The sequence below is a fragment of the Nannospalax galili genome, unplaced genomic scaffold, assembly GCF_000622305.1.
Source record: "Nannospalax galili isolate Female #2095 unplaced genomic scaffold, S.galili_v1.0 scaffold136, whole genome shotgun sequence".
Taxonomy (NCBI): Eukaryota; Metazoa; Chordata; class Mammalia; order Rodentia; family Spalacidae; genus Nannospalax; species Nannospalax galili.
Window position 1 is genome coordinate 2,996,725 of NW_008340872.1, and position 24,559 is coordinate 3,021,283.

General features: G+C 39.9%; 3 protein-coding genes across 11 annotated transcripts in view; 2 read left to right on the forward strand and 1 right to left on the reverse strand.

Annotated features, from left to right (window-relative positions):
* Positions 1-7,802, forward strand: part of Cryzl1 (crystallin zeta like 1) — a 50,833-nt gene extending 43,031 nt beyond the window's left edge. For 2 of the 5 annotated variants that reach the window (XM_008835944.3, XM_029564890.1), the window contains 5 exons: positions 602-700; positions 1,717-1,835; positions 3,060-3,165; positions 6,415-6,460; positions 7,314-7,802. In XM_008835944.3, coding sequence (XP_008834166.1) covers positions 602-700; positions 1,717-1,835; positions 3,060-3,165; positions 6,415-6,460; positions 7,314-7,413 — 470 coding nt within the window. In that variant the 3' untranslated portion in view covers positions 7,414-7,802. Of the gene's footprint in view, positions 1-601; positions 701-1,716; positions 1,836-3,059; positions 3,166-6,410; positions 6,461-7,313 lie in introns of those variants that run through there. The other 3 variants (XM_029564891.1, XM_029564892.1, XR_003849975.1) reach the window with 3 other exon arrangements.
* A 147-nt stretch (positions 7,803-7,949) lies between these two features.
* Donson (downstream neighbor of SON) lies at positions 7,950-18,500 on the forward strand. The gene is made up of 10 exons (XM_008835956.3): positions 7,950-8,664; positions 9,194-9,274; positions 11,128-11,328; positions 12,679-12,857; positions 13,473-13,651; positions 15,284-15,362; positions 15,468-15,572; positions 16,230-16,428; positions 17,324-17,536; positions 17,795-18,500. The coding sequence occupies exons 1-10, from the start codon at positions 8,377-8,379 to the stop codon at positions 17,930-17,932; spliced, it is 1,662 nt and encodes a 553-aa protein (XP_008834178.1). The 5' UTR covers positions 7,950-8,376; the 3' UTR covers positions 17,933-18,500.
* Son (SON DNA binding protein) overlaps positions 18,091-24,559 on the reverse strand; it is a 37,617-nt gene continuing 31,148 nt past the window's right edge. The window contains exons 9-12 of one of the 5 annotated variants that reach the window (XM_008835951.2): positions 23,668-23,815; positions 20,468-20,539; positions 20,241-20,356; positions 18,091-19,726 (exon numbers count right to left, since the gene is read on the reverse strand). In XM_008835951.2, coding sequence (XP_008834173.1) covers positions 19,568-19,726; positions 20,241-20,356; positions 20,468-20,539; positions 23,668-23,815 — 495 coding nt within the window. In that variant the 3' untranslated portion in view covers positions 18,091-19,567. Of the gene's footprint in view, positions 19,780-20,240; positions 20,357-20,467; positions 20,540-23,667; positions 23,816-24,473; positions 24,554-24,559 lie in introns of those variants that run through there. The other 4 variants (XM_008835952.2, XM_008835954.2, XM_029564886.1 and 1 more) reach the window with 4 other exon arrangements.

Genomic DNA, 24,559 nt, shown 5'->3' on the forward strand with positions numbered 1-24,559 from the left:
TTGCACAACATGGGTGCACTCACATACATGCAGGCAATACACTCATACACATAAAATAAAAATAATAAAATATTAAAAAAGAAAAAAAACCTATACTAGCAAAATAAAGTACAGAATACCAAGTAAATATAAGTTTTAAAATGTTCTTAGCAGCCTGTAGAAATGATTCAGTGAATGTAGAGAAGAAGAAAAACATTGAGCCTAGGGAAAAGTGAAAAAGGACTAGGGAAAGACAAGAATGGAGAAAGTAGCAGGTGGAGAGCAAACAAGATAAGCAGCGTGTAGACAAAGGGCAGGCAGGAAGAATGGAAGCTTTATCAAGTTAATAAGTCCTCAGACTGGGACTGGAGAGATGGCTCAGAGGTTAAGAGCACCGGCTTCTCTTGCAGACATCTCAGGTTCAGTCCCCAGTCAATATTGGATTCCGTGAGAAAAAATGTCATTGGAATTGGCTTTTTCATTTTAAATTTAATAATTGCTTAAACTATTTTAGAAGACATACTTGTTTGCTTTTCTTTTTTTTTTTTTTTCATTTTTCACGATTGGTTTGCATTGCTAACATAGAGAACAGTACAATAGCCTGATTTCCTGTCTTTCACAGCCCGAGTGATTGATGTGTCTAATGGGAAAGTCCATGTTGTGGAAGGCTGTTTGGAAGAAACAGGTGGCCTGGGAGTAGATATTGTCCTGGATGCTGGAGGTGGGCACCTATGAAATCAGTGTTCCCTGTGTGATTGTTTTTGTTTGAAAACAATTTAGTTTTAGTTTAGAAAAAGTTTAAACGGGGAATGATTATTACTGCATTTATTCAATTGAACGTTTAGTTTGAGGGCTTCTTTTTAATTGAAAATTTGTCTATTTAAAGTTTCAATTTCAATAAAGTTTCAGTTACTCTATTCCCATCATAAACTCTGTCCCTTTGGAAAAGAGAGCATGTGTTTTAAGTGTTAGACACTGAAGCTTCAACAGGTGGCAAATCTCTGTAAGAAACCTGTAAGGGGCACCTACCCAGTTGGCCCAGAATGATACCTAATTGTTCGGATCCTCAGTCACTTCCACTGCCTGGCTGCCCTCTACAGGATGAGTTTTGCACCCTCTAGATAGAAAAAAAGGCATTCATTCCATTCTCTCTTCTCTAGAACTTTTAAAATTACACCAATGTCTCTAACAACCAATCCATACACTTGTAGGTGGTGCTATTACTCCTAAAAGGTGGTGTTATGAGCCCACAAAACAATTCTATTTATATTGTACTGTGAATGTAACTGACCAACATGTGTTCCTTTTCAACCAGTATTTGTAATTAAACCATACAAACCTTTCAGTGGAAATGATTATTATATTTTAGTGAGGTCATTTTTTCAATTTATGTTTCAATGATTATGTCAACATACAAATCAGTGTTTTGATGAGACAGCAATTCATTCTCTTGTATGAAGCGATCCTTATTAGGGTTAGCATGAGGCTAGTTATATAGTGCATTATCTTGCTTGCTTTCCAAATCAAAGTATACTTTGTGTTTATTTAATTTGAATTAGGTATAGAATACATCTTATGACCAGTTTCAATATAAAAAGTGTAGTTTAGGGTTATTTGAATACACACTTGCCTTTTACTAAGAAAAATATTTCTCACTATATAAAGAGACTTATATACAGAATAAATTGTCAGATTATAAAAGTTTTTTTTTCTCTTTTTAAAAAATTCACGTATAAGTGAGATTGTACAGTAAAGATGATGAGCCAGCTGTAAAATTACAGCTCCCACATAAACATGACATCATTGCACTTCTTGGTGTCGGAGGCCGTTGGGTGACAACAGAAGAAAACCTTCAGGTATTACTTATCAGCAATAATAAAGCATTACTATTATACCAGAAGATTGTGATGAGCAAAAAATGATACAGATTCTGAATTATACCCTGTGTTTAAAGAAATGTAGCTTCTTTTTAATGTTAAGTACTTATTGACCAAAATGTTTAAATACCACCCTGCCTGGGAATCCATTCAATTAGAGTGAATTATAGTTTTACTTAGTTATTTGTGCATAGTGATTTCTGGATTTTTAAATTGTATTTCCATTCCATATTGTACCTTTATGTGCTTATGCATGTGTAAATGCACATGCACATGTGTGCACATATATGTTAAGCCAGAGATCAATATTCTGTGTCTTCCTTCATCACTCTCCACCTTATAGTTTGAAAGAGGATCTCCCCTGCACCTGGAGCTTCCCAAGCCTAGGCTGACTGGCAGCAAGGCCTAAGGATCCTCCTGTCTCCACCTCCCTAATGCTGGGATTACAGATATGCACTACCACAGCTGGATTTTTTACATGGGTGCTAGGGTTCAAATTCAGGTCCTCATAATTTAGTTACTCAGTGATATTACTATATATGCATATAGATGAATTACTTCCCAAACTTACACATTTTTCTCTTTTCTTTTTTTAAAGATTTTTTTTGAAGATTTATTTTTTCATGTGTATGAGTGTTTTGCATGCATGTGTTTAAGTGCACCACATGTGTGCCTGGTGTTGTCAGAGCCAGAAGAGAGCATTGGATTCCCTGGAACTGGAGTTAAAGACAGTTGCAAGCTGCCATGTGGGTGCTGGGAACTAAGCAAGAGCAGCAAGTGCTTGTAACCACTGAGCCATCTCTCCAGCCTTCCATACTTACATTTTTCAACAGGATTTTAATTGACTATATCTTGGCTGATACACAAATGCTGTAATTCTCATATACCAGTCTTGACTTTCGAACTTACAAAGGTGACTGGCAAGTAAAGGCCAGACCACATACGGAAGCCCTCAGACACACACCTCTACCATTTCATCATGCAGACTCCAAATCCGTCTTCATCTGCCCTGTCTTTTTACCCTAGATATGACATCATGGGTCATAACATAGGAAAGAAAACATTATAGTTACAAGTTGTTATTAAAGTTCAGAGCTGAGTTTTTGTGGTTCCTACAGTATTAAATTTGCATATAAAGTTTTTCTGGTTCAAGTATCAACTCTTAATGTAATAATTGTTTTGTCTTTGTTTGTTCTATCAAAGTTGGATCCTCCTGATAGCCATTGCCTTTTTCTCAAGGGAGCAACGGTGGCTTTTCTCAATGATGAAGTTTGGAATTTGGCAAATGCACAACAAGGAAAATATCTTTATATCCTTTTTTCTACTGACTTGAATTACTGGCTTGGCATTTGCCTTGTACTGTACTCATAAATTCTTTGAATGTGATCATAAGAAATGATAATTAGCTGTGACCTTTTCTTATGCATGTTTAACAGTGTATCAAATGCCTTATAGATACTCATTTAAAAATTAAAATAATGCTATGAAATATAAGTAATGTTACCCCCATTTAACAAAAGAAACAAACTAAAATAGAGCTTACTGTGTGCCCAAGGAAACAGGCAGCAAGGAACAGAATCAGAATCACACCTGGGGGCGGGGTCTCCCTCCTTTTGAACAGGAGATAAATTATGAGATAAGTAGAAGACTTTCTTTTGTCTTAACCTGGTATAACCTGTCACCTTAAGATGGTGCCATTGCACAAAATACTCCAAAACAGTTATGTAAAGAGTTGAATTTTCAGCCCAGTGTGGTTGCACACGCCTTTAGTCCCAGCACTCAGGAGGCAGAGGCAGGTGGATCTCTGTGAGTTCAAGACCAGCCTGGTCTACATAGTGAGTTCCAGACAATGATGATGATGATGATGAGTAGAATTTTACAATTATCAGTACTAGGAAATTTTCATCAAATAAGAACATACCTGATTATTTATCTATTTATTTTTGAGATAGGAACTCTATATGTAGTCCAGGCTGGCCTCAAACTCATGATCCTCCTCCCTTAGCTTAATAAGTTCCCCATACCTCAAAAAAGATCCTTTTATTTCTTTTATTTATTTGTTTTGAGACAGGGTCTCATGTATCCCAGAGTAGCCTACTTGTTTTGCAGCTGAGGGTGGCCTTGAACTTCTGATCCTCCTGCCACCAAATCCCAAGTGCTGGGCTTATAGGTATGTACTACCACATCTAGTTCATGTGGTATTAGGGATAAACCCAGAGCCACATACATGTAATTCATGTACTCTAGCAAGTGAACTACATCTCCAGTACAATCTTCATTACTAAGATGACTATTTAAAGATGTTAATATACTAAATAGAAAAGGAGTTCTCAACCTAGGCCTGGTAGCTCATATCTGTAATCCAAGACTTGGGAGGGTATGGCAGGAGGATATGAATAAGTGAATTAATATTCTTTAGGTCCTTTTTTAATCTTTAAAATGGCTTATTATATATGGGGGCTTGGTTGGTTTGGTTTGGTTTTTTGTTTATTTGATATAGGGTTTCCCTGTAACCCCAGCTGGCCTGGAACTTGCTATGTAGACCAGGCTGGCCTTGAACTCACAGAGATCCGCCTGCCTCTGCCTCCTGAGTGCTGGGACTAAAGGCAAGTGCCACCACGCCCAACTGGTTTGGTTTTTTGCAACAGTTTTGTCCCATAGCACCAGCTGCCCTGGAACTCACTCTGTAGACCAGGCTGGACTCAATCTCACAGAGATCTACCGGCCTTTGACTCCCAAGTACTAGAATTAAAGGTGTGTACCACCACACCTGGCCTATGATCATATTTTAAATTTTAATATTGTTGTACCTTGAACTTGCTACAAATCACAGGCTGGAGTCAAACTATATGCAGTCCTCCTATCTTAGCCTTACAAGTGCTGGGATTAGGAGCATGTGCTAAAACTTCCAGCAGTGTTACTTTAAATTTTCTAAAGTCAGACTTCAGTTCTTGCAAAAACAGTCCTCAGTCAGTACATAAACTCAGCACTCTTTGTGATTTAACATGTCCTATGCATTTCTATGCCATCAAGAATTGCAGTCCTAGCAATTGTATGAGTTCATGTTGTCAACTAAATTACCAACATAGTTTTTTGTTGTTTTTTCTTTTTTTTAATAAATTTTTTAAAGATTTTTAAATTATGTGTATGTGTGTGTCTGTGTATAGGTATAGGCATGTGGGGGGGGGGTGTTCAAGGAGGCTAGAGGCAACTGAAATTGTAGTTATAGGTAGTTGTGAGCCTCCTGATATGGGTGCTGGGAACTGAACCTGGGCTCTCTGCAAGGGCAGAACAAGCTCCCAACTTCTGAGTCATCTTTCTAGTCCCTTTTGTTCTTCTCTTTCTGTTGCATGGTGGCACTTTTCAATCAATACTTCAGGAAATCTCAAAGCTATCCAAAGATGGTGAGCATACCATACCCCATATATGTGAGCACCGCAGCCAGCATGGGCATTTCCTCAAAGGCTTCATTCATTAAACTGTCTTTTATATAGTCCTCCATTTTCTGTAACATGATGGATCCTTGCTGACAAAGCTCTGCTGTCTTTACAAGAGTCACCATCATTGCACCAAACTAAGTCTGCAGCCTCTCGTGTTCTCATCACTTGCTTCCTCCTCCTAGCTCCTCAACTCCTTGCTCCAAGCACATCAACTTCCTGCCATAGTCTTTCCAAAGAAACCCTCTGTGGACAATCTCAATGGGCTTGGAGAACTGCTCTTTGTGGTGTTTTCTTTTCAAACAGCCTCTTGCTATGTAACCCAGACCGGCCTTAAATTCATAATCTTCCTCCCTCAGCCTCCTGAGTGGTGGAATTACAGGTATGTACCCAGCTCAACAAAGATTTTTTTTCTTCTTAATATGGATATAATTTTGATTGTTGGTGACTAGTGTATTACTACTTTCTTGTTGCTGTGATAAAATACCATGATGAATAACAGCTTACAGAAGAGTTTATTTTGCTTATGGTTCCATAAAGGGGTGTCTGTGTTGGCCGGGAAGGATTGGCATGGTGGCAGGGGCAGGAAGACGATAGCCAATCACACAAAGAGAGTCCATCCCCAGTGGCGAACTTCCTATAGCAAGACTGCAACTCCTCAAGGTTCCATAACCTCCCCAAACAGTGCCTGGAACCAACTGTTTAAATACACGAGCCTGTGGGGAACATTTTTCATTAAAACTACCACATATAGATGCACATTTATTAGCTTTTGTTTTTTCAAGTTATTTTGAGACAATGCAAACAAATTTTGATTCTGCTGTCAACCACGTTGATAAAATGTTTATTTACTTATCTTTTTTTTACTCTTTATATAAGAGATATCAGTGCTAAATACCATACATAGTGCATAAATGAAAACCATGTTACTTTGTTAACCATCCATTATTAGGATAACAGTAGTCATCACTTGTCTTGAGAAAGTTCCCATTCCTGTTAACACCAGCTTTCTCAAATCAGTCCTTTGTTTTAGAAGTAAATTTGAAGTTTAGTTTCTGTAACACCACTTTATTGAACTGTCTTCTCTATTATGTTGCCACCTTAACAATCCTTCCAGTTACGTATCTTAAAAGATGTGATGGAGAAGTTATCTGCTGGTGTTTTTAGGTATGCTAAAGAATCTCAATCATTGTTATTAGTTTTCTATCCTCAAGGAAATAAGGTGGACATTTCTGTTTATATTTCAGCCTTTATGATACACTTTTTGCCTCCATATTTATTTTTTATTTATTTGGGTGTTTTTTTTTTTTTTTTGAGACAGGGTCTCCCTGTAGCCTCAGCTGGCCTAAAATTCGCTGTGTAACCGAGCTGACCTCGAACCCACAGAGATCTGCCTGCCTCTGCCTCCCCTGTGCTGTAATTAAAGGTGAGCACCACCACACCCAGCTGCCTCCCTATTTTCTTTAGTTTAGATAAATAACTGCTCCTTTTGTATTTCTCAGCATATATCTATCTGGTGAGTATAGACTCACACCAGTGAGTATCCTCACAGATAAAGTAGCTTGTGACTTTTCCGTCCCTCTCTTCTATTCTGTGTTGCAGTCTTATCACCCCTGCCAAAGAAAGAACTTATAGCATGACAAAGGAAAAAGTACCACATGGTTTTTTAAGCTGGATTTTTATATCATTTATAAAGTAGGGGTGGATAAAATAGTACTTTTTTCCATTCAAAACACTTTTAGCCCAGTATGGCAGATAATCTGAACACTATGGACTGAGGCAGGAGGATCATGAGTTCCAGGCCAGCCATATATAGCAATCCTGTTTAAAAAATAAAAATAAAAATCCCATCACTTCTTTTAACCATGGAAATATTAATGGATACATTTATACACTTATATGGATTATTTAAAGTAATACAACGAAACTGTAACAAACTGCATGTTCTACATACATCCTGTATGCCCTACTCACTAATCTGTAACTGCGCCTGACATTTTCAATAATTTTTTCTTCTCAGACCTCAATTGGATGAACCCATTCCACTGTACGAGGCAAAAGTTTCCATGGAAGTTGTTCAGAAAAACCAAGAAAGAAAAAAGCAAGTTGTTCAATTTTAATTTTATTTCCCAGACCTCAGTTGGATTCACCTATACCTATATATGAAGCCAGTTTTCTTTAGAAATTGTTGAGAAAAATCAAGGAAGATAAAATCAAGTTGTTCCATTTTTAAGCATGTTTTCCTACCATAGTAAGATGTTTGGTTGTTTGACATATTTGAAAACACTTGCAAAATTACTGCACAGACCATCCAGATAATTTTTTAACATCTGAGGGGATATTCCAAAATTCTTTTTTAGTTATTGTATCTGTACATTTTTCCTCTGCTACAAAATTCTTTCCATAAAGAAAACTGTTTTCTGCAAAAGCCACTCTATTCTGTCTATACATCTGCCACAAGCTTTTGCTGTTTTGTCAAAATAATATTATCTTCTTCATTCTCAACATCTTCCTTAACAAGCCTCTGCTGCCATTATTTAAGGGTTTGAGTATACTTTCCGATCTCCAAGTACCTAACGCACTGGCGTCTAAGTTTTGAATATCCATTCCCTCGGCTCCAGGATCACACAGTAAGTGGTCCTCGGGCAGCTGGCAGCTTGGGCAAGGAGGGCTGGGGCGGCTCCACGGCTCCGAGCGGGAGTGAGGAGGCCGGACCCCTCCGCCTTCCCTGCGGACGTCGCCCCTCTGGAGAGCAGAGCAGCACCCTGCAGCCTCGCTCGGGTGCTGTCGGCTTCCGTCCTGGCTGCGAAGCCGACCAGTAGTGTCCGCCTGCAGACTAGTACTGTTTGGTGCCCGCGCGCATGTCTGCAGGTGGCTTGGCGGCTGGAAAGGGGTCACTCCGGGCGGGCCAGAAGGGGGCGTGCGCGGGGCTAGGCGGCCCAGCACGCATGCTCCGAGGGGCGGGGCCTCGGCGGCCTACAGCCGGCGTGTGGCGCGGCGCAGGGGCGTGGCGGGCCGGGACGCGCGGGAAGTGGTAGCGGCCTACGGGCCTGGTACCTGGGGCACTCGCCTGTCCTCCCGCCATGGCCCTGTCGGTGCCGGGCTACTCGCCCAACTTCAAGAAACCGCCGGAGGTCGTGCGGCTCCGACGGAAGAGGCCCCGGGACCGCGCCGCCGTGTCGGAGCCCGCGCTCCGCCGCGCCGCGCTGGCGGCTGGACTGCCCCTTCGCCCCTTCCCGACCGCGGGCGGAGGAGGCGGCGCCCCCACGGCAGCCCGCAGGAACCCCTTCGCCCGCCTGGACAACCGGCCGCGCGTGGCCGCCGATCCCCGCGAGGAGCCAGCCGTCGGCCAGCAGGAAGCTGCGGGCCCGGTGAGTGTCTCAGTGCCTGGGAGCCGAGGCTTTGCGGCCCCGCTGCACCCGGCTGCGCAACCAGTGTGGGAATGGGCGGGAAGGGCTGCAGGAGGCTGGGCCCGAGCCTGGAACCCGCCCGCGTCTCAGCTCTGAGCTTCTGCGGAGGGACTTGCAGGCAGCCTGGGTGGAGCACCAGGACCTGCGCTCCCTCCGTGCTGCAGGAGCTCCTCCCAGACACTCGGTTCTGCGGAGTTGAGGACTGTTGAGAATAAATGGGGTCAGAATTTACGAAAGTTTGTCTTAGCCTGAAGCTGTTGGGTCTTTTGGTTTAAGATTTCTGTGTCAGTTACCAAGGCGTCAAAGGCCGCCTCTTTCAAACCCTTTTAATATGAAAGCTCAGGCACAAATCTGAAGTGAAGTCAGCGTTGGATACTGTATAGATTTGGGCCGCGCTCCTTCACTGAGAAACTTGTGTGCCAGGTGAGACCTTACATATTTAAAGCAAGTGACCACTTAAGTTTTAAAAGGACATCTTTTTCAACCTCAGCTTTTAGATTCTAATCAAGAAAATAATTTGATGTGGGAGGAGGCATTGCACGAAAGAACAACTGCCACCGAACTACCTCAGGTAATTTTTTCATATTAATTTGTAATTTAGTTGTGTGTACCACGGTTGGGCATGTAGAGGTCAGAGAACAACTTGCCCGCAGTCAGTTTCTCGTTCCATCATGAGTTCCATGGACAGAACTCAGGTTGTCAGGTTGTCAGGCTTGGCAGCCAGTGCCTTTACCCCCTGAGCCATCTCACTGGCTTATTCAAGGTAATTCTTTTAAAATACTACATTCTATGTTCTGATAAACAGAATAGTTCTCCGAAGTATTTTGCTCAGAAAGTTTCACAGAGAAGCTTGAGAGCTGGGGATGTACCTCAATTTGCAGAGTCTTGCCTGGGTTGGCTCTCCAGCATCACATAACTGGTGTGATGATGCACACCTATAACTACAGCACTGGAGAGGTCACAGCAGGATCATCAAAGTTCAAGATCATCCTGGGATACATAGTTAGCTGAGGCCAACATGGGATACTTGAAACCCTGCCTAAAAACAGTCACTACCAGGGCAGGAAAGAGGGCATCATCTGAGACAGTATTTGGCGTGATATGGTTATGGTGCCTACAGTGGTCACCACCACTAAGCAGGCACAGTGCATGTGGGTTCTCCTTTGACACCCCCCCCCATCAGTTTAGCACACTTTCAAGGTTAGTGACTTCTCTACCTAAGCTATGTCTTTAACTTACTCCTTCACTGAATCTTCACACCAAATTCCCCGAGTACTTCAGTAGGTTTTGCTGTTGTATTGTCCCTCCTCTACCCAGGACACACACAGTAGTTTCCATTTACAATGCTTATATTGTAATAGGCACGTTTGGTTTGGTTTTGTTTGGGGTTTCTTGGGGTTTTTTTTTAAGACAAGGTCTTATGTATACTAGGCTGGCCTCAAACTTGCTCTGAAGTATCAGAATTGTATGTGCGTGCTGTGCTGTCCAAAGCTGGGTTTCCGAGGTCCTGGGAGTAGAGCCCAGGGCTTTGTGCATGCTGTGCTATACTCTTCTACCCTGAGCCACATTCCCAGCCCCACACTGTTTGACAGATGCAGCTTGCCCTAATGGGACAGGCTAGAAGAGCACCCAAGATCTGCACTACCTTCACATGGTCTCCTCTTCATGTATTTTATTATGATGTTACCTAAAGGAATCTTTGTGGTGTGGGGAATATGGACTTGAGCAGCAGCAAAACAGGCAGAGGGTAATTTTTTTTAGTTCAGGAAATGTTTCTTAAATACAGCCTTCAAGGGTTCCACCTATGTTACTTAATCTGCAGCAGAAGTTTAGCCCTGCTTCCAATGATTCTGGGGCTTTTTTTGGGGGGGTGTCTTTTTTTGAGACAGGGTCTCCCTGTAGCCCCAGCAGCTGTCCTGGAACTCACTATGTAGACCAGGTTGGCCTTGAACTCACAGAGATTGCCTGCCTCTGCCTCCCGAGTGCTGGGATTAAAGGTGTGCACCACCATGCCCAGCATAAGATAATTACTTTTAAGGACCAGGAAGATTTCTTCTTTGTTAGGAGCATCTATACTTGGAGACAGACCTGAGAAAACTAAAAAGTGAAATATAACCTTCTAGCACTACCTCCAACAAACCTTTTGGTTGTTTTTTACTCTTTATTTTCAGTGGGTGGTAGGGTGTGGGAGTCAGGCTTAGTAGCAAGCACCGTGTTACTTGCTGAGTCATCACAGTGGCCCAAGACCTCTTTGGCTTAATTTATCTGCTTCCAGACCTTTTCAGTGTGTAGCATATTTTTTAATCTTACTAAACAGTTCATAATTTTTATATTTGGTGATCAAGAATTTATTAGCTAATCAAATCTTTATATTGCAGGATTTTTCTTGAAATTCTAATATTTGTGTTCTTTGTTTTCTAAAAGACTCAACACATACTCTCGGAATCAGATACTGCATCTTCAGGCAGTACTGAGTTACCTGTGGACTGGAGTATTAAAGCCCGACTCCTTTTCACTTCGTCTCAGCCCTTTACCTGGGCAGATCATTTGAAAGCACAGGAAGAAGCTCAAGGTCTTCTCCAGCATTGTAGGGCAACGGAAGTAAATTTGCCTCCGAGTATACAGGTAATTCTGAAATAAAGTAGACTGAGAGAAAAAGAACAAGAACATGGGCACAGGCAGGTGTACACACAGAGGCCAGAGGCAAGCGTCAGTATCCTCTGTCACTCTCCACTCTGTTCCTTTGAGAAAGGATCTCTGGGCTAGGCTGGCAGCCAGTAAGTCCCAGTGATCTTCCTCCATCAGTGCTGGGGTTATAGGCATGCTTAGGACCATGCCCAACTTAATGTGGGTGCTAGGTTTAAACCTGGGTCCTCTGTTTAAGGTCTGTTTTTGTTATTGTTGTTGTTTTGTCTTTTTGAGACAGGGTCTCCTGTAGCCCCAGCTGACCTGAACTCACTATGTACACCAGGCTGGCCTTGAACTCACAAAGATCCTCTTGCCTCTGCCTCCTCAGTCCTGGGATTAAAGGCGTGCACCACCACGCCCGGCCTTTAAGGTCTGTTTTAAGGTTACAAATTAAGTATAAACATCTCTTCTGGTTTTTTCTTCTGACATTTAAAGACTCAAAAATTTGACAGTTTGTTTCTCCCAAAGGGTACTTCTCACATTCATTATTATCAAATTAAGTAACTATTCATTACATATGAATCAGTGGTATAGGCAGACATTGTTTTCATGAAGCCATTCTTTTTTTTTTAAGGTTTTGAGAAAATGTAAAGAAAAGAAAAAGCAATTAAATATGATTACAATAGCAAATGGATTTTTACAAATTTTCTTACATGTAACGTGACATACTCTCATTCTTAATATGCATTGATTCTTACATGGGAAATGATTTGTTGTAAATTTAATGGAGTTAAGGAGCTCCAGAATGGTTTTTGCGAAGTACAGTTTCATTGCCTTGAAGCATCTCATCAACTCAAATTAGGTTATAAAAGTTTTCTTAACATTGGGATCATCTAAGTAGCCTAGTAGTCTAATTATAAATTCACTTCAATTATGACTTGATACATCTTTCTTAATAAATCAGGATGATTTGTAATTTGCACTTAACAGGGTTTACTACATTTGAAATTGTTTACCTGTTGGAGGGAACCTCTTCCTTGGTGGTGGTTCAGCACTCCTGTGGGGAAGGATCTTGAACATAAGTACTCCCTCCACGTACACACTTCCTGTCCATCATCTAAAGTCTAGTCATTGTTCTCAAGAAAGATAGAGATAGAAAAATGCTTCCATCTACATTTTTTTTTCTGATACATGGTTTAACAGACTGTTAGCTGTCCAGAAAGCCTATCATAAAGATATACTTCACTGTAACCTCTGTAACAGTTAGGAATGCTTCCCTATGAAAAGCATTAGTATCTAATGAAATTGTATCTTTCAATCACACACCCTTCCAACACTGGAATTCAGGACCCCAAACTCTGCAGTGAGCTACGCTGTGCCTTCCAGCAGACCCTTGTCTACTGGCTCCACCCTGCCTTCTCTTGGCTACCACTGTTTCCTCGGATTGGAGCAGAGAGGAAAATGGCTGGAAAGACAAGCCCTTGGTCAAACGATGAAACATTGCAGCACATTTTAATGAGTGACTGGTAAGATTAGTAAACATCCCAGAGGTGCGTGGTCTTTGTAGCAGTATTCTCTTTCTGTTTTGTGGTATATATAGACAGGAATAAGGGTAGAAGGATGTCTGTGTTTCTGGACTTTGTCAGAACCTGTTAATGACCAGGATTTAATCTGTTTGCTGGTTTGTTCACCTTCATCACTATCACGTGTAGTACATTTGCTAGATAACTATATAGATATGATAACTATAACTATATAACTGTAATATATATAACTAACTATAATAGTTATAATAGCATTTGCTAGATAACTATATAGATATAATAACTATAGAATTATTTGATGTTACTTCTTGTCAGTGGATGTTTTTTCATCAGAAGTTAGCAACCAGTTACCAATTTTACTTGAAAGAAAACTGTTTTTCATCCCAGTGGTCAGCACTACTTGTTGGAAGTAGAGACGTCATCAGCAAGGACCATTATCAATCGCAGTCCTTGAAAGGAGAGTTTTGACACAACTGCAAAAACTCAAATCAGTACCTGAAAAATTTGTTGTGTTTTAAACTACCTGTCAAACTGAATTAAACAGAATTAAATTTAAAATATTATGTAATACCTAAAGAAAATTCTTTTGCTTCATAGGTCTGTGAGCTTTACTTCTCTGTATAATCTGCTGAAGACAAAACTTTGCCCCTATTTCTACGTTTGTACTTATCAGTTCACTGTCCTGTTCCGAGCAGCAGGATTAGCTGGAAGTGATGTGGTCACTGCGCTCATATCTCCTACAACTAGAGGGTTAAGAGAAGCTATGAAAAATGAAGGTAATAAGGGCTGGGGAGGTAGCTCAGCAGTTAGAGCACTGCTCTTGCAGAGGACCCGGGTTCCTTTCCTAGCATCCATGGCAGCAAACAGCTGTCCATAACTCTAGTTCCAGTGAATCTGACACCCTCTTCTGATCTCTGCATGCATTCCACATGAGTGCACGTACATACATGCAGGCAAAGTACTCATACACATATAAAAAAAAAAATTTTTTTTTTTTTTTTTTCGGTCTTTTTGAGACAGGGTCTCCCTGTAGCCCCAGCTGGCCTTGAACTCACAGAGCTTTGCCTGCCTCTGCCTCCCAAGTGCTGGGACTAAAGGTATGTGCTACCACACCCAGCAATAAAATATTTTTTTAAAAAATGAAGGTAGGCACACGCCTTTGATCCCAGCAGAAGCAGAGGCAGTCGGATCTACGTGAGTTCAAGGCCAGCCTGGTCTACATAGTGAGTTCCAGGACAGCTGGGGCTACAGGGAGACCCTGTCTCAAAAAAAACCAAAAAAAAAAAAAAATGAAGGTAAAAGTTCAGGTTTAAACTGATGATACCACCCTTTATAAACACTTGCCTTAAGAGCTAAAGTTTGAATTGTCTTTTACAAATTGGTTATCAGTATTTCTTTTTAGGATTTTTATGTGTATGAGTATACTGCCTGGATGCATGTGAGTGCACCTGTGTTGTGCAGTGCCGTGGAGGTCAGGAGAGGGCTTCGGATTCCCCTGGAACTGGAGTTCAAGATTGGTTCATAGTCACCAAGTGGGTACTGGGAATTGAACCCCGGTCCTCTACAAGAGCAGACAGTGAGCTTAACCGCTGAGCCGTCTCTCCAGCCCCAGTTAGCAGTATTATTTTAAGAGATGTAGTTCTCGGGGCTGGAGAGTTGGCTCAGCAGTTAAGAACACTGATTGTTCTTGCAGAAGACCCAGGTTCGAATCCCAGCACCCACATGGCAGCTAACAACTGTCCTAACTCCAGTTCCAGGGGATCCAACGCCCTCTTCTGTCCTCCTTGGGCATTGCACAACACGGGTGCACTTACCTATATGCAGGCAATACACGCATACACATAGAATAAATAAAATTTTTTTTAAAAAAAAGATGTAGTTCTTGATTTCTTCAGGTTTGGGGTTTTTTTTAACCCTGCTATTAAGCTGTAGTTAATGATGTCCCCTTTTCTGATCTCTGAAGTACATAGTAGGCCCAAAAGTCATGATCTGGATGTACTCTACATTTTTAAAAAAATTTTTAATTTACATATTTTATATGCATATGTATCTGTAGGCATGTGGTGCACATGTGGAGGTTAGAGGGCAACTGGAAGGGGCCCTATCTTCCCTTCCACTGTGTGGGTTCCAAAGATAGAACTCAGGTTGTCATCAGACTTGGCAGCAGCAAACGCCTTTACCCACTGACTCATCTCACAAGCCCTAGATAATTCTTTAATAGTACAAATTATGTACACCCTTAATAACTTGAAAAACTGGGTCAGCCCCTCCGTCCTTGGATCAGGAAAAGGAGGAAAGGATGGAGGCCACTGCCTTTTAACAGATCAGATGTCAATACTTGTCTGTATACTCTGGTAGGATATTCCTGTTAAAGAAAACTGAATTAATGTTTTTCTTTTCTGATGTAGGTATTGAATTCTCTCTGCCTTTAATAGAAGAAAGTGGCCATAAGAAGAAAGTGCATGGAACAACCTTGGGACATGAGGAGTATGTAATGACATAACCTTTAGTTATTCTGTGATTTATGTACTCAGCTGTATTTGTAGAAGTCAGCTCTCTGAAATTGTACCTCTAACTATAGCAATCTCATAGGGAGCAAGCATTCAGTGATGAAGATGAAGAGGAAAGTTTTTCTTGGCTAGAAGAGATGGGTGTGCAAGATAAAATTAAAAAGCCAGACATAATCTCTATCAAGCTGTATCCTTTTCATTGCTATTAACAAGAACTTTCATTAAGTTAGTAATTTAACATTGATCGTTTTAATTACTATAATCATAAATTATGTTCAGATGTTAGTTACCAAAACTAATTCTCCATTGTGCATTAAATAAAGTATCAGTAAACTGCCAGCTGTTTAACTTTTTAATTGAGGGTATCTGTTGTTGATCGTGTATGAAGTTTTTGACTACAGAATAGTTTTTGTTGTTTCTTTTATATATATATATATATATATATATATTTTTTTTATTCATTATTTGTATTTATGTGTATGGGTGTATTCCCTGAATGTATGTAAGTGTACCTGTGTCATGCAATGCCCAAGGTCAGAAGAGGATGTCGAATCCCCTGGAACTGGAGTTAACAGGCAGTTATTATCCACCATGTGGATGCTGGGAATCGAACCTTGGTCCTCTACAAGAGCAGCCAGTGCTCTTAAAACACTGAACCATCTTTCCAGTCCCTGTTGTCAGTTTCTAACAAATTCAAGTGGTCAGCATTTTCATTGAGACTTAAGTGGGAGAGGTAGGCTCAATTCTAGTTCATTTAGGGAGCTGCAGGTATCGAGAATCAGGGTAACTTTCTCCTCCCCTGGTGTGGATTTTCTTTTACTATTTCCTTGATTGTCATCTTCAGACGTAAAGAGAAACATGAAGTACAGATGGATCACAGACCTGAGTCTGTTGTATTGGTGAAAGGAGTGAACACCTTCACATTGCTCAATTTCTTGATCAGCTGCAAGAGTTTAGTTGCTACCTCAGGTGCACAGGCAGGACTTCCACCAACCCTTTTATCCCCTGTAGCTTTCCGAGGTGCCACAATGCAGATGCTTAAGGTAACTAAGACTACACCAATCTACATAGTCTAGCTCTTAAAATAGTTTGGTATTGGACAGGGTCTCACTGTGTAGCCCCAGCTGGCCTAGAATTCCCTATTTTATTTGAAATGGTCTTGCTTTGTGGTCCTGTCTGTCCTGGAACTCACCTGCCTCAAAAAAAAGAGAAAAACATTTTATAAATTACAATGACTCCCTTTTACTTATTTGTATTACATAGTGGATTTTTGTTGTGAGATGGTACTTGTAGCCAAGACTGGCCTCAAATTTTTGGTCTTTTTGAGTCAGGGCCTCCTCATATCCCCACTTGGCCTGGAACTCGCTATATAGGGCAGGCTGGCCTCAAATTCAAGCAATCTGTCTACCTCTGCCTCCCAAGTGCCAAGATTAAAGGCATGCATCGCCATACCCAGTTTTTTTTTTAAGACAGTAGCCCTCACTTTGTAGTCCTAGGTAACCTAGAATTTGCTATATAGACCAGGCTGCCTTTGTACCAGACTGGCCTCTACCTCCTGAGTGCTTAGGCCTAAGGTGTATGCCACCATGCCTGGCAGGACCTTGAACTCTTAGGTGTTTTGCCTACATGTATATACATGCGCCCATGTTTTCCAGTGCCTGCAGAGGACAAAAGGCAGTATCATGATTCCCTGGAGCTAAGTTATAGACAGTTGTTAACCTACCATGTGGGTGCTGGGAACCAAACCCTGTCCTCTGCAAGAGCAGCCAGTGTTCTTAACCACTGTGCCATCTCTCCAGCCCCTAGGAACTACTTAGAACTACTTTTGATTGTAACTATTAGAAGAAACCCCAGATGCAAATTATTGAACACATTTTTAGCTAAGGGACAATTTTGAGATGGTGATCATAATTTTCTTTTTCTTTAAATTTCCTGAAGGCACGAAGTGTTAATGTAAAGACACAAGCTCTTTCTGGATACAGAGATCAATTTAGTTTGGAGATCACAGGTCCAATCATGCCTCACACTCTACATTCTGTGACCAGGCTACTCAAGTCTTCACAAAGAGGATCATTCTCTGCAGGACTATTTCCACATGAGCCAACTGCTGTATTCAATGCCTGCCTGCCACTGGATAAAGAACTGGATAAAGTAAGAGGTCTTTAAATAGACTTGGTTATAGCCAGCTGTTTCTAGCTGAAGTAAATGTTTATGTTGGGCCAAATTTGTGTCATGTTATAAAACCTAAAATTTATGAATTAGTAAGAATGTTGATTTGTATACTGTAAGATAAATTTTATGAATTCAGGCAATTACACCGAGTTAAAAGTTCCCAAACCTAAAAAAATTTTCATTGCCAAAGTTTGGTAATACTGTGCTTTTAATGGACTTGTATGCTTATCTCTACAGGAAGTTGCTCTTAAGGACCTTGCTAACTGTGGGTTGCACCCTAAGACTCTGGAGCAGCTTACTCAAATACCATTATTGGGAAAATCATCTTTACGGAATGTGGAAATGAGTGACTACATTTTTAATTGGAGATCCTGAACACCAAAGTAAGCGTAAAAGGAATCTTTGAGGAAAAAGACTTCCTAACAAGGAAATTCAAGATTCTTAGGTCTTTGGTTTTAAACCTCATTTTGGAAGAATATACTTTAAAATACTGAAATGTTTATAAACTTATTACATGCAATATAGCATTAAGATTTTAGATCAACATTTTGCTTTTATTTTCATACTATGATTTCAGATATGATGGCAAGCTGTTCCCTTAAGCCTTAGATATCCTGAACGAGAACTCTATCCCTACAACTTAATTGTAATCCGAGGAGAAAACTGAATTAAAGTCAGTGTTTCATTACAGATGAGAGGCTGAGGTGAAATGTAGCATTGAGACTTATGCATCAGAGCAGAAGTGCTTTAACAGTGTACCTAAGACTAGACTAGTATTTCCTACAGTTGCAAAGCTGACTGCTGTTGCTTCTACCTTAGCATTTTTGCTACTGATTTATAATTCCTCTATTCTGAAGTTGTACTTAAATTTGTTAATTCAAATGATAGGGTATTTTGTACTTTATACTCAATACAGTTCAGCCATCATGGCAAATTCAGCATGCTTACAGGTAATGTGTGTGCAAGTGTATGGGTGTGTAAAACTTGGCATTTTTAAATAAACGTGCATAGAAATCAAAAGCATTGGGTAAAGCAGTAATAGTACATAGTTAAGGTGTATGTGTTCTGTAGAATTGGGGGGGGGGGGGCAGGGGAAAAACACCACATTTATTCCAGATAAGTTTGTATTTGGGCCTAGCTTTTGAAAATAAAGTTTAGAGACATAGCATATGAATACCACTCTAATACATATGAAATATTCTATAAGACCCTAAAAAATTAACATAAACTTAAACTTTCTCATAGTCAACAAAATAGTGGCTGGTTTGCCAATTTTATTAGATAAGTTGGTTACAGCATTTTAATTATTTACGTCTATCTAGGTGTAGCTGAAATTCAAAATGCACATCAAAGTAAAACTATATCACAACTCAAGCCATACTAAATATGTACTTGGCCTCTGCAGTAGAGTTCTAATTGGACTTCCGTTTTGACTCCCTTCTTATGACCCAAGTGGCTTAATGGGAATGCAGGTCTTAGTGCCAATCATAACACAATATACCACTTTCTTTTCATAACTTATACAAAAATTTAAGGGGAGGTGGTGGCATTAGCCCTGTGGAACAGGAACAGATCTTGCTTCAACCTCAATTAACACTGGCCCAGTATCTGTCCAGCAGAACCCATTGTGAAATAGTACAAGGTGCACAGCCCTTCACTGATTACAGGCAAGTGTTACAGCAGCCTAGCCATAAGGAAGGAGAGTTACATCATAGTACAAAATACAGTATAAAAGCGTTATTTAACATTCCACACTGAAGATTACTGATGCCGTCAAACAATTGTTTTGATGTTAGCCACTTAAATACATCACTAAGGTAAACAATACAAACATACCAAAACCCTGTATGGTTAAATACAATTTCCATGGTACAAAAATCAAAGCCTGGAGATGTTTGTACAGATTGCTTTTTACAGTGTCGTAAATTGCGAAATATTTACAACATTAAGGAGGAAATACATTGTGATGCAGAGTAAAATTATCTGAAATGATTAATATAAAACCTCAATCTATCTACGTGAGGCACTCCTGAAGCAAGTGGCATTAGCCATGAGGTCCTTTGGTACAAGGCCCATTGCTTGAAGAACCACAGTAGCTGCTGTGGCTTTAGCATGCTTCTTATTAGGGCTGGCAAAGCTGGGCTGGTAAGCGCTTCCATTTATCAATACCTATTCAAGAAAAACATACAATTGGGCTGGTAAGGGCTTCCATTTCTCAATACCTATTCAAGAAAAACATACAATAAGAACAGCATCAAACTTTAATATCTATTAGCTTTGTACTTTTTCACTAAATGCTAAATAATTTACAAATACATAATCCCCAACTATGTAAGTTAAATTAATGTCAGCCCAGAAGCAGCAAATGATTTAGAAAGGGGACTGCAAAATAAAAGCAGGTCTCCAAATTTAAAAAAAAATAATAAACCCTGACAAATGTGCTAAATTAATTCCACCCCCAGTCCATTAGAAAATATCAAACTTCACCAGATTTTGTCAACACCTTCCCCTCTCATTTTTTAAGTGTATTCAAAGTTTAAAAACCCAATCTACCCAAACATATAAACATCTATAACCCACCCCTGGAATATTAATACTGTGGTTATAATTATGCTCATCCCTTAACCCTCTAACATTAAATCAAATTAATAAATGTGTAATTAATACAGAAGTTCATATTTACCCTAAAAAGAAAATGTTTGCGATGATCAGGGCCACTATCATGGACCAAGAGAAATTCAGGTGGTTGCCACCTTCTCTTATTACAGATTTCCATCAGGGCAGACACAGGATGTTTGCCTGTAAGGAAAAAAAAAAGAGTTATTAAATACCTGTACCAACTTTGCATTTAATTATAAATTCAAGGTACAGGTAAGACAAAAGGAAATTGAATAGTGTGTTCGCTCTCACCTGACAAGTCTTTCATTGCAGCAGAGAAGTTCCCAGACCTCTTTTGTGCTCGCTCTCCTACTGCAACAAGACCTTTAAAAAAATAATAAATTTATTAGTAATCAATTTTACTTAATGTCCTTGAAAAAATACCTTCCACTATAGAATCCTGAAACTTAAATTATGTCTTCAAATAAAACAGATTCATTTCAAAACTCAATTCTGTATCTGTTTTGCTACTTAAGTATTAAAGTTGATACCTTTCATACACACTGATTCTAAGAATTATTGCACGCATATTCTTTTAAGGGGCTAGGGAGATAGCTTAGTCATGAAGTGTTTGTAATGCAAACATGAGGACCTGAGCCTAAATTCAATCCCAGAACCCACTTTAAAAATCCAGGTGTGGTGGCACATGCTTGTAATCCTGGCAACAAGGGAGATAAGACAAGTGGATTCTTGAGGCTTCCTGGCCAGCCAGCCTAAAACAAGGGATATGGTGCCTGAGGACTGACAAGAGGTTGACCTCTGAACTCTATGCATGTACACAGGAACCATACAAAAAAACTAATACATGAATACAAACAGAAGTGCCATATAATTATCAACATCACCAGGTCTGTTTCTTTGAAATGGTTTAAGTAGTGAGTATTAACTGCAAGTAATTTCACATATTTATCATCTTTTAAAATATGATACAAAGTTAAGAGTTTAATGTTCACCAAAAAAGCTAGAATTTTAAGCTACTCACACAAAGTAGAAAGTGAAGTCTCCGAGGATAAATGAACCATTTTATCACAGCAATGTTCCCTTAAGTTCTCAAGAGATAATTATAAATTCTTTGCACAACCCTCTTCCCTGTATGTTTACTAAGAAATTAGTAATATTTTAAACCACAAAACGGTGCTTTCCCCACATTCCATGTCTCTTTAACAGCAAACTTTTCAAACATTCCACTGTTAGGAACATTTCAGTATATAAACCTTCCTCACACTTGTTCTGGGATGTACCATTCTCTGAGAACGCACACCTAAGTTATATTCCACAAATGCAATGAGTTGGCTTCTTAGAATTATGAGATACATATCTGATGCACAGCTAATCTGTTTTCAAAGTCCATTAAAACAGTTTAATTGAGTGCCTGGTGTGGTGGTGCACATACCTATAATTAAAGCACTTGGGAAGTCTATGGCAGAAGGATCAGGCGTTAGACCAGCCACCTGTTCTGCATGCTACCATATCTTTAAATAAATACAACCTAAACAAATAAAACAAGCTACCAGAATCTTGTGATTATTCCAACAGAAAAAATTGAAAAGTCAAAGTTGCCAACTGTCTGTTACTTAAATTAATATGTATATATTTAATACCTAGGAACTATATGCAGGCTAAACAAACCTTCCGTACCCCCTGGTTTTTGAATAGGAAACAGCAATAAGGTAATACTAAAAATAATACTGACAGCAGTTAATCCATGATTATCCACCCACAATACAATACTGAGATTGAAAAGGACAAGCAAAAAGAGTTTAAGGCTCTAGGGGCTGGAGAAATGGCCTTAAATAATTTAATTCGGTATAGTCTTTTAAAAATCGTATCATTAGGTGGGACATGGTTGCACATGCCTTTAATCCCAGCCAGAGAGGCCTGTGGATCTCTTGAGTTCAAGGCCAGACTGGACTACATAGTGAATTCTGCCAGCTGGTGCTACAGAGAGATGCTGTCTCCAAAAGACCAAATAAAAATCTTATCATAGGGGCCTAGAGAGATGGCTCAATGGTTAAAAGCACTGGCTGCCCTTGCAGAGGACCCAGGTTCAATTCCCAGCAACCATATGATGGCTTGCAACCATCCAGTTCCAGAGGATCCAATACCCTCTTCTGACCTCCTCGGGCACTTCATAAAACAGGTACACTTATATACATTCAGGCAATACATTCACACAAAATAAAAAAGATACGAAAAATCACATCTCAGGAAAAAAAAGTGCTGGGCCTGGCAGCACACACCTTTAGTCCCAGCACTCCAGGAGACAGAGGCAGGCGGATCTCTGTAAGTTCAAGGCCAGCCCGTTCTATATAGTGAGTTCCAGGCCAGCTGGGGCTACTGGGAGACCACTCAAAAAGACCAAAAAAAGGGGAAAAAAAAGAAAACAAAACAAAAAATATATGAATGAAGCATGGTGGTGTAATTCCTGCACTCTGCAGGCAGGGGCAGGAAAATCACTGCAAGTTCAAGGCCATGCAAGGCTACACAGTAAAACCTTGACTCAAATGACAACCCAATAATGGGCTGGCAAGGAGGCTCAGCAGGTAAAGGCATTTGTTGCCAAGCATGGGAACCTCAGTTCAATATATGAGATCCACATGATGGAAGGGGAGAACCAATCCCAAGAGTTGTCCTCTGACCTCCACAGATGCACAAGCATGTACCACACACAATACATAAAAGTAATAAAAAACGGGGGATTGAGAGGGAACACTATATATGGTTCTATGTTCTACATTAAAAGTAAGTAAAAATGGGAATTCCACTTTCTAAAAATGAAAGTTAAATTCAAAGTTACGTGCATATTTTGACAATATTTGGCAGCTAGCATGATATAAGTTGCCACTAAGTTTCTTTGGGGAAGCTGGAGAGGCGACTCCGTGGTTAGGTTAAGAGCACTTACCATTCTTACAAAGAACCCGAGTTAGGTTCCCAGCACCCACATGGTAGCTCACAAATACCTGTAGCTCCACTTCTAGTTCAGATGCCTTCTTCCTACCTCTGAGGGCACCAAGCATGTACATGGTACATATACATACATGAAGACAAACACCCATACATATAAAATGAAAATAATTTTTTAAAGAGTTTCTCTGGCAAAGAGTTGTATATTATGTAAGAAGTATCTCCAGGGGCTGGAGAGACCGCAGCAGTTAAAAACACTGACTGTTCTTACAGAAGACCCAGGTTCAAATCCCAGCACCCACATGGCAGCTAACAACTGTCCATCATTCCAGTTCCAGGGGATCGGACAGTCTTTTCTGTCCTCCACCGGCATTGCACGACACAGGTGCACTTACCTACATTCAGGCAATACATGCAAACACATAAAAATAATAAAAATATTTTTTTAAAAAGTATCTCCAGTTCAATATCACTAGGACCAAAAAAATATAAAAAAAGAGCAAAATTCAAAATATTAAAAGAGGCATGCGTAATTTTCGAAAACTCACCTTTTCGGTCTGTCTTAAAATCAACTAGGATGGGTTCCTTATTTCCTTCTTTATTTTTTCCTAATCCTTCTCCTTCTCTCCAGCCCATTTTTCTCATCAAAACGGCTCCCATTCCTCCTGTCACTGGGGCTGCTCTTAAGAACTGATCCTATCCAAAGAAAAAAAGGTAAAATGTCCCCAATTTTACAATTAGAACTTGACTACAGAGTTACTGGTAACTTCTTAGAAACAGAAATCTTATTTTACTTCTACTTCTGGTATAGATTAAATTTAAATGCTTCTATACTCAATATATATATAGCATATGTTCTAATTATATTCACATTACCAACACTTTGAAACTCAAATGGCAGTTTTAACAGTAGCCCCTCATGCCCCCTCCAAAAAACAAAACCAAAAAAACAGCAACAACAACAAAAAAAAGAGCACTCCTGTTTTTCGTCCACTATTTAGGTTCACTGGTATCTCTTCTTAGCTTGCAAAATAAAAAGAAGGCAATGTTAAAACAGTCAATAATTTTGTCTCAGAAGTACCCAGTTTAAGAATAAAGCCAAGATATCATTTTAAATAGTTTGGACATTGAAGAAGCATACAGTTGTCATCCAGTTTTCTCCCCCTTCTATTATAAAGCAAGTATTAGTATTTTTACTTAGAAAACCCCTATGAAACAAAGTATCTTTAAAATAAATTTACATGTAATAATAAATTGAAGATACCCTATAAGTATACCAAAATGAATTTGAATTCTTTTAAAACCTAGCTTGATGTTAAAAGACTTTTAAAAAACTCCTTAAATGTTTACATACCTAGGCCTCGGTAGCAGCAGTGTTGTGAATAGTACGGCTGGCACTGACCGGGGCAAGAAGACAGCTACAAGGATTTGGCCCTGAAA

Excerpts from the sequence above, each read along its gene's own strand:
- Donson (XM_008835956.3), top strand. The coding sequence starts at position 8,377 with ATGGCCCTGTCGGTGCCGGGCTACTCGCCCAACTTCAAGAAACCGCCG. Across the intron at positions 15,573-16,229 it reads GACATAATCTCTATCAAGCT|ACGTAAAGAGAAACATGAAG; the intron begins GTATCCTTTTCA and ends TGTCATCTTCAG. Across the intron at positions 17,537-17,794 it reads TGGATAAAGAACTGGATAAA|GAAGTTGCTCTTAAGGACCT; the intron begins GTAAGAGGTCTT and ends TTATCTCTACAG.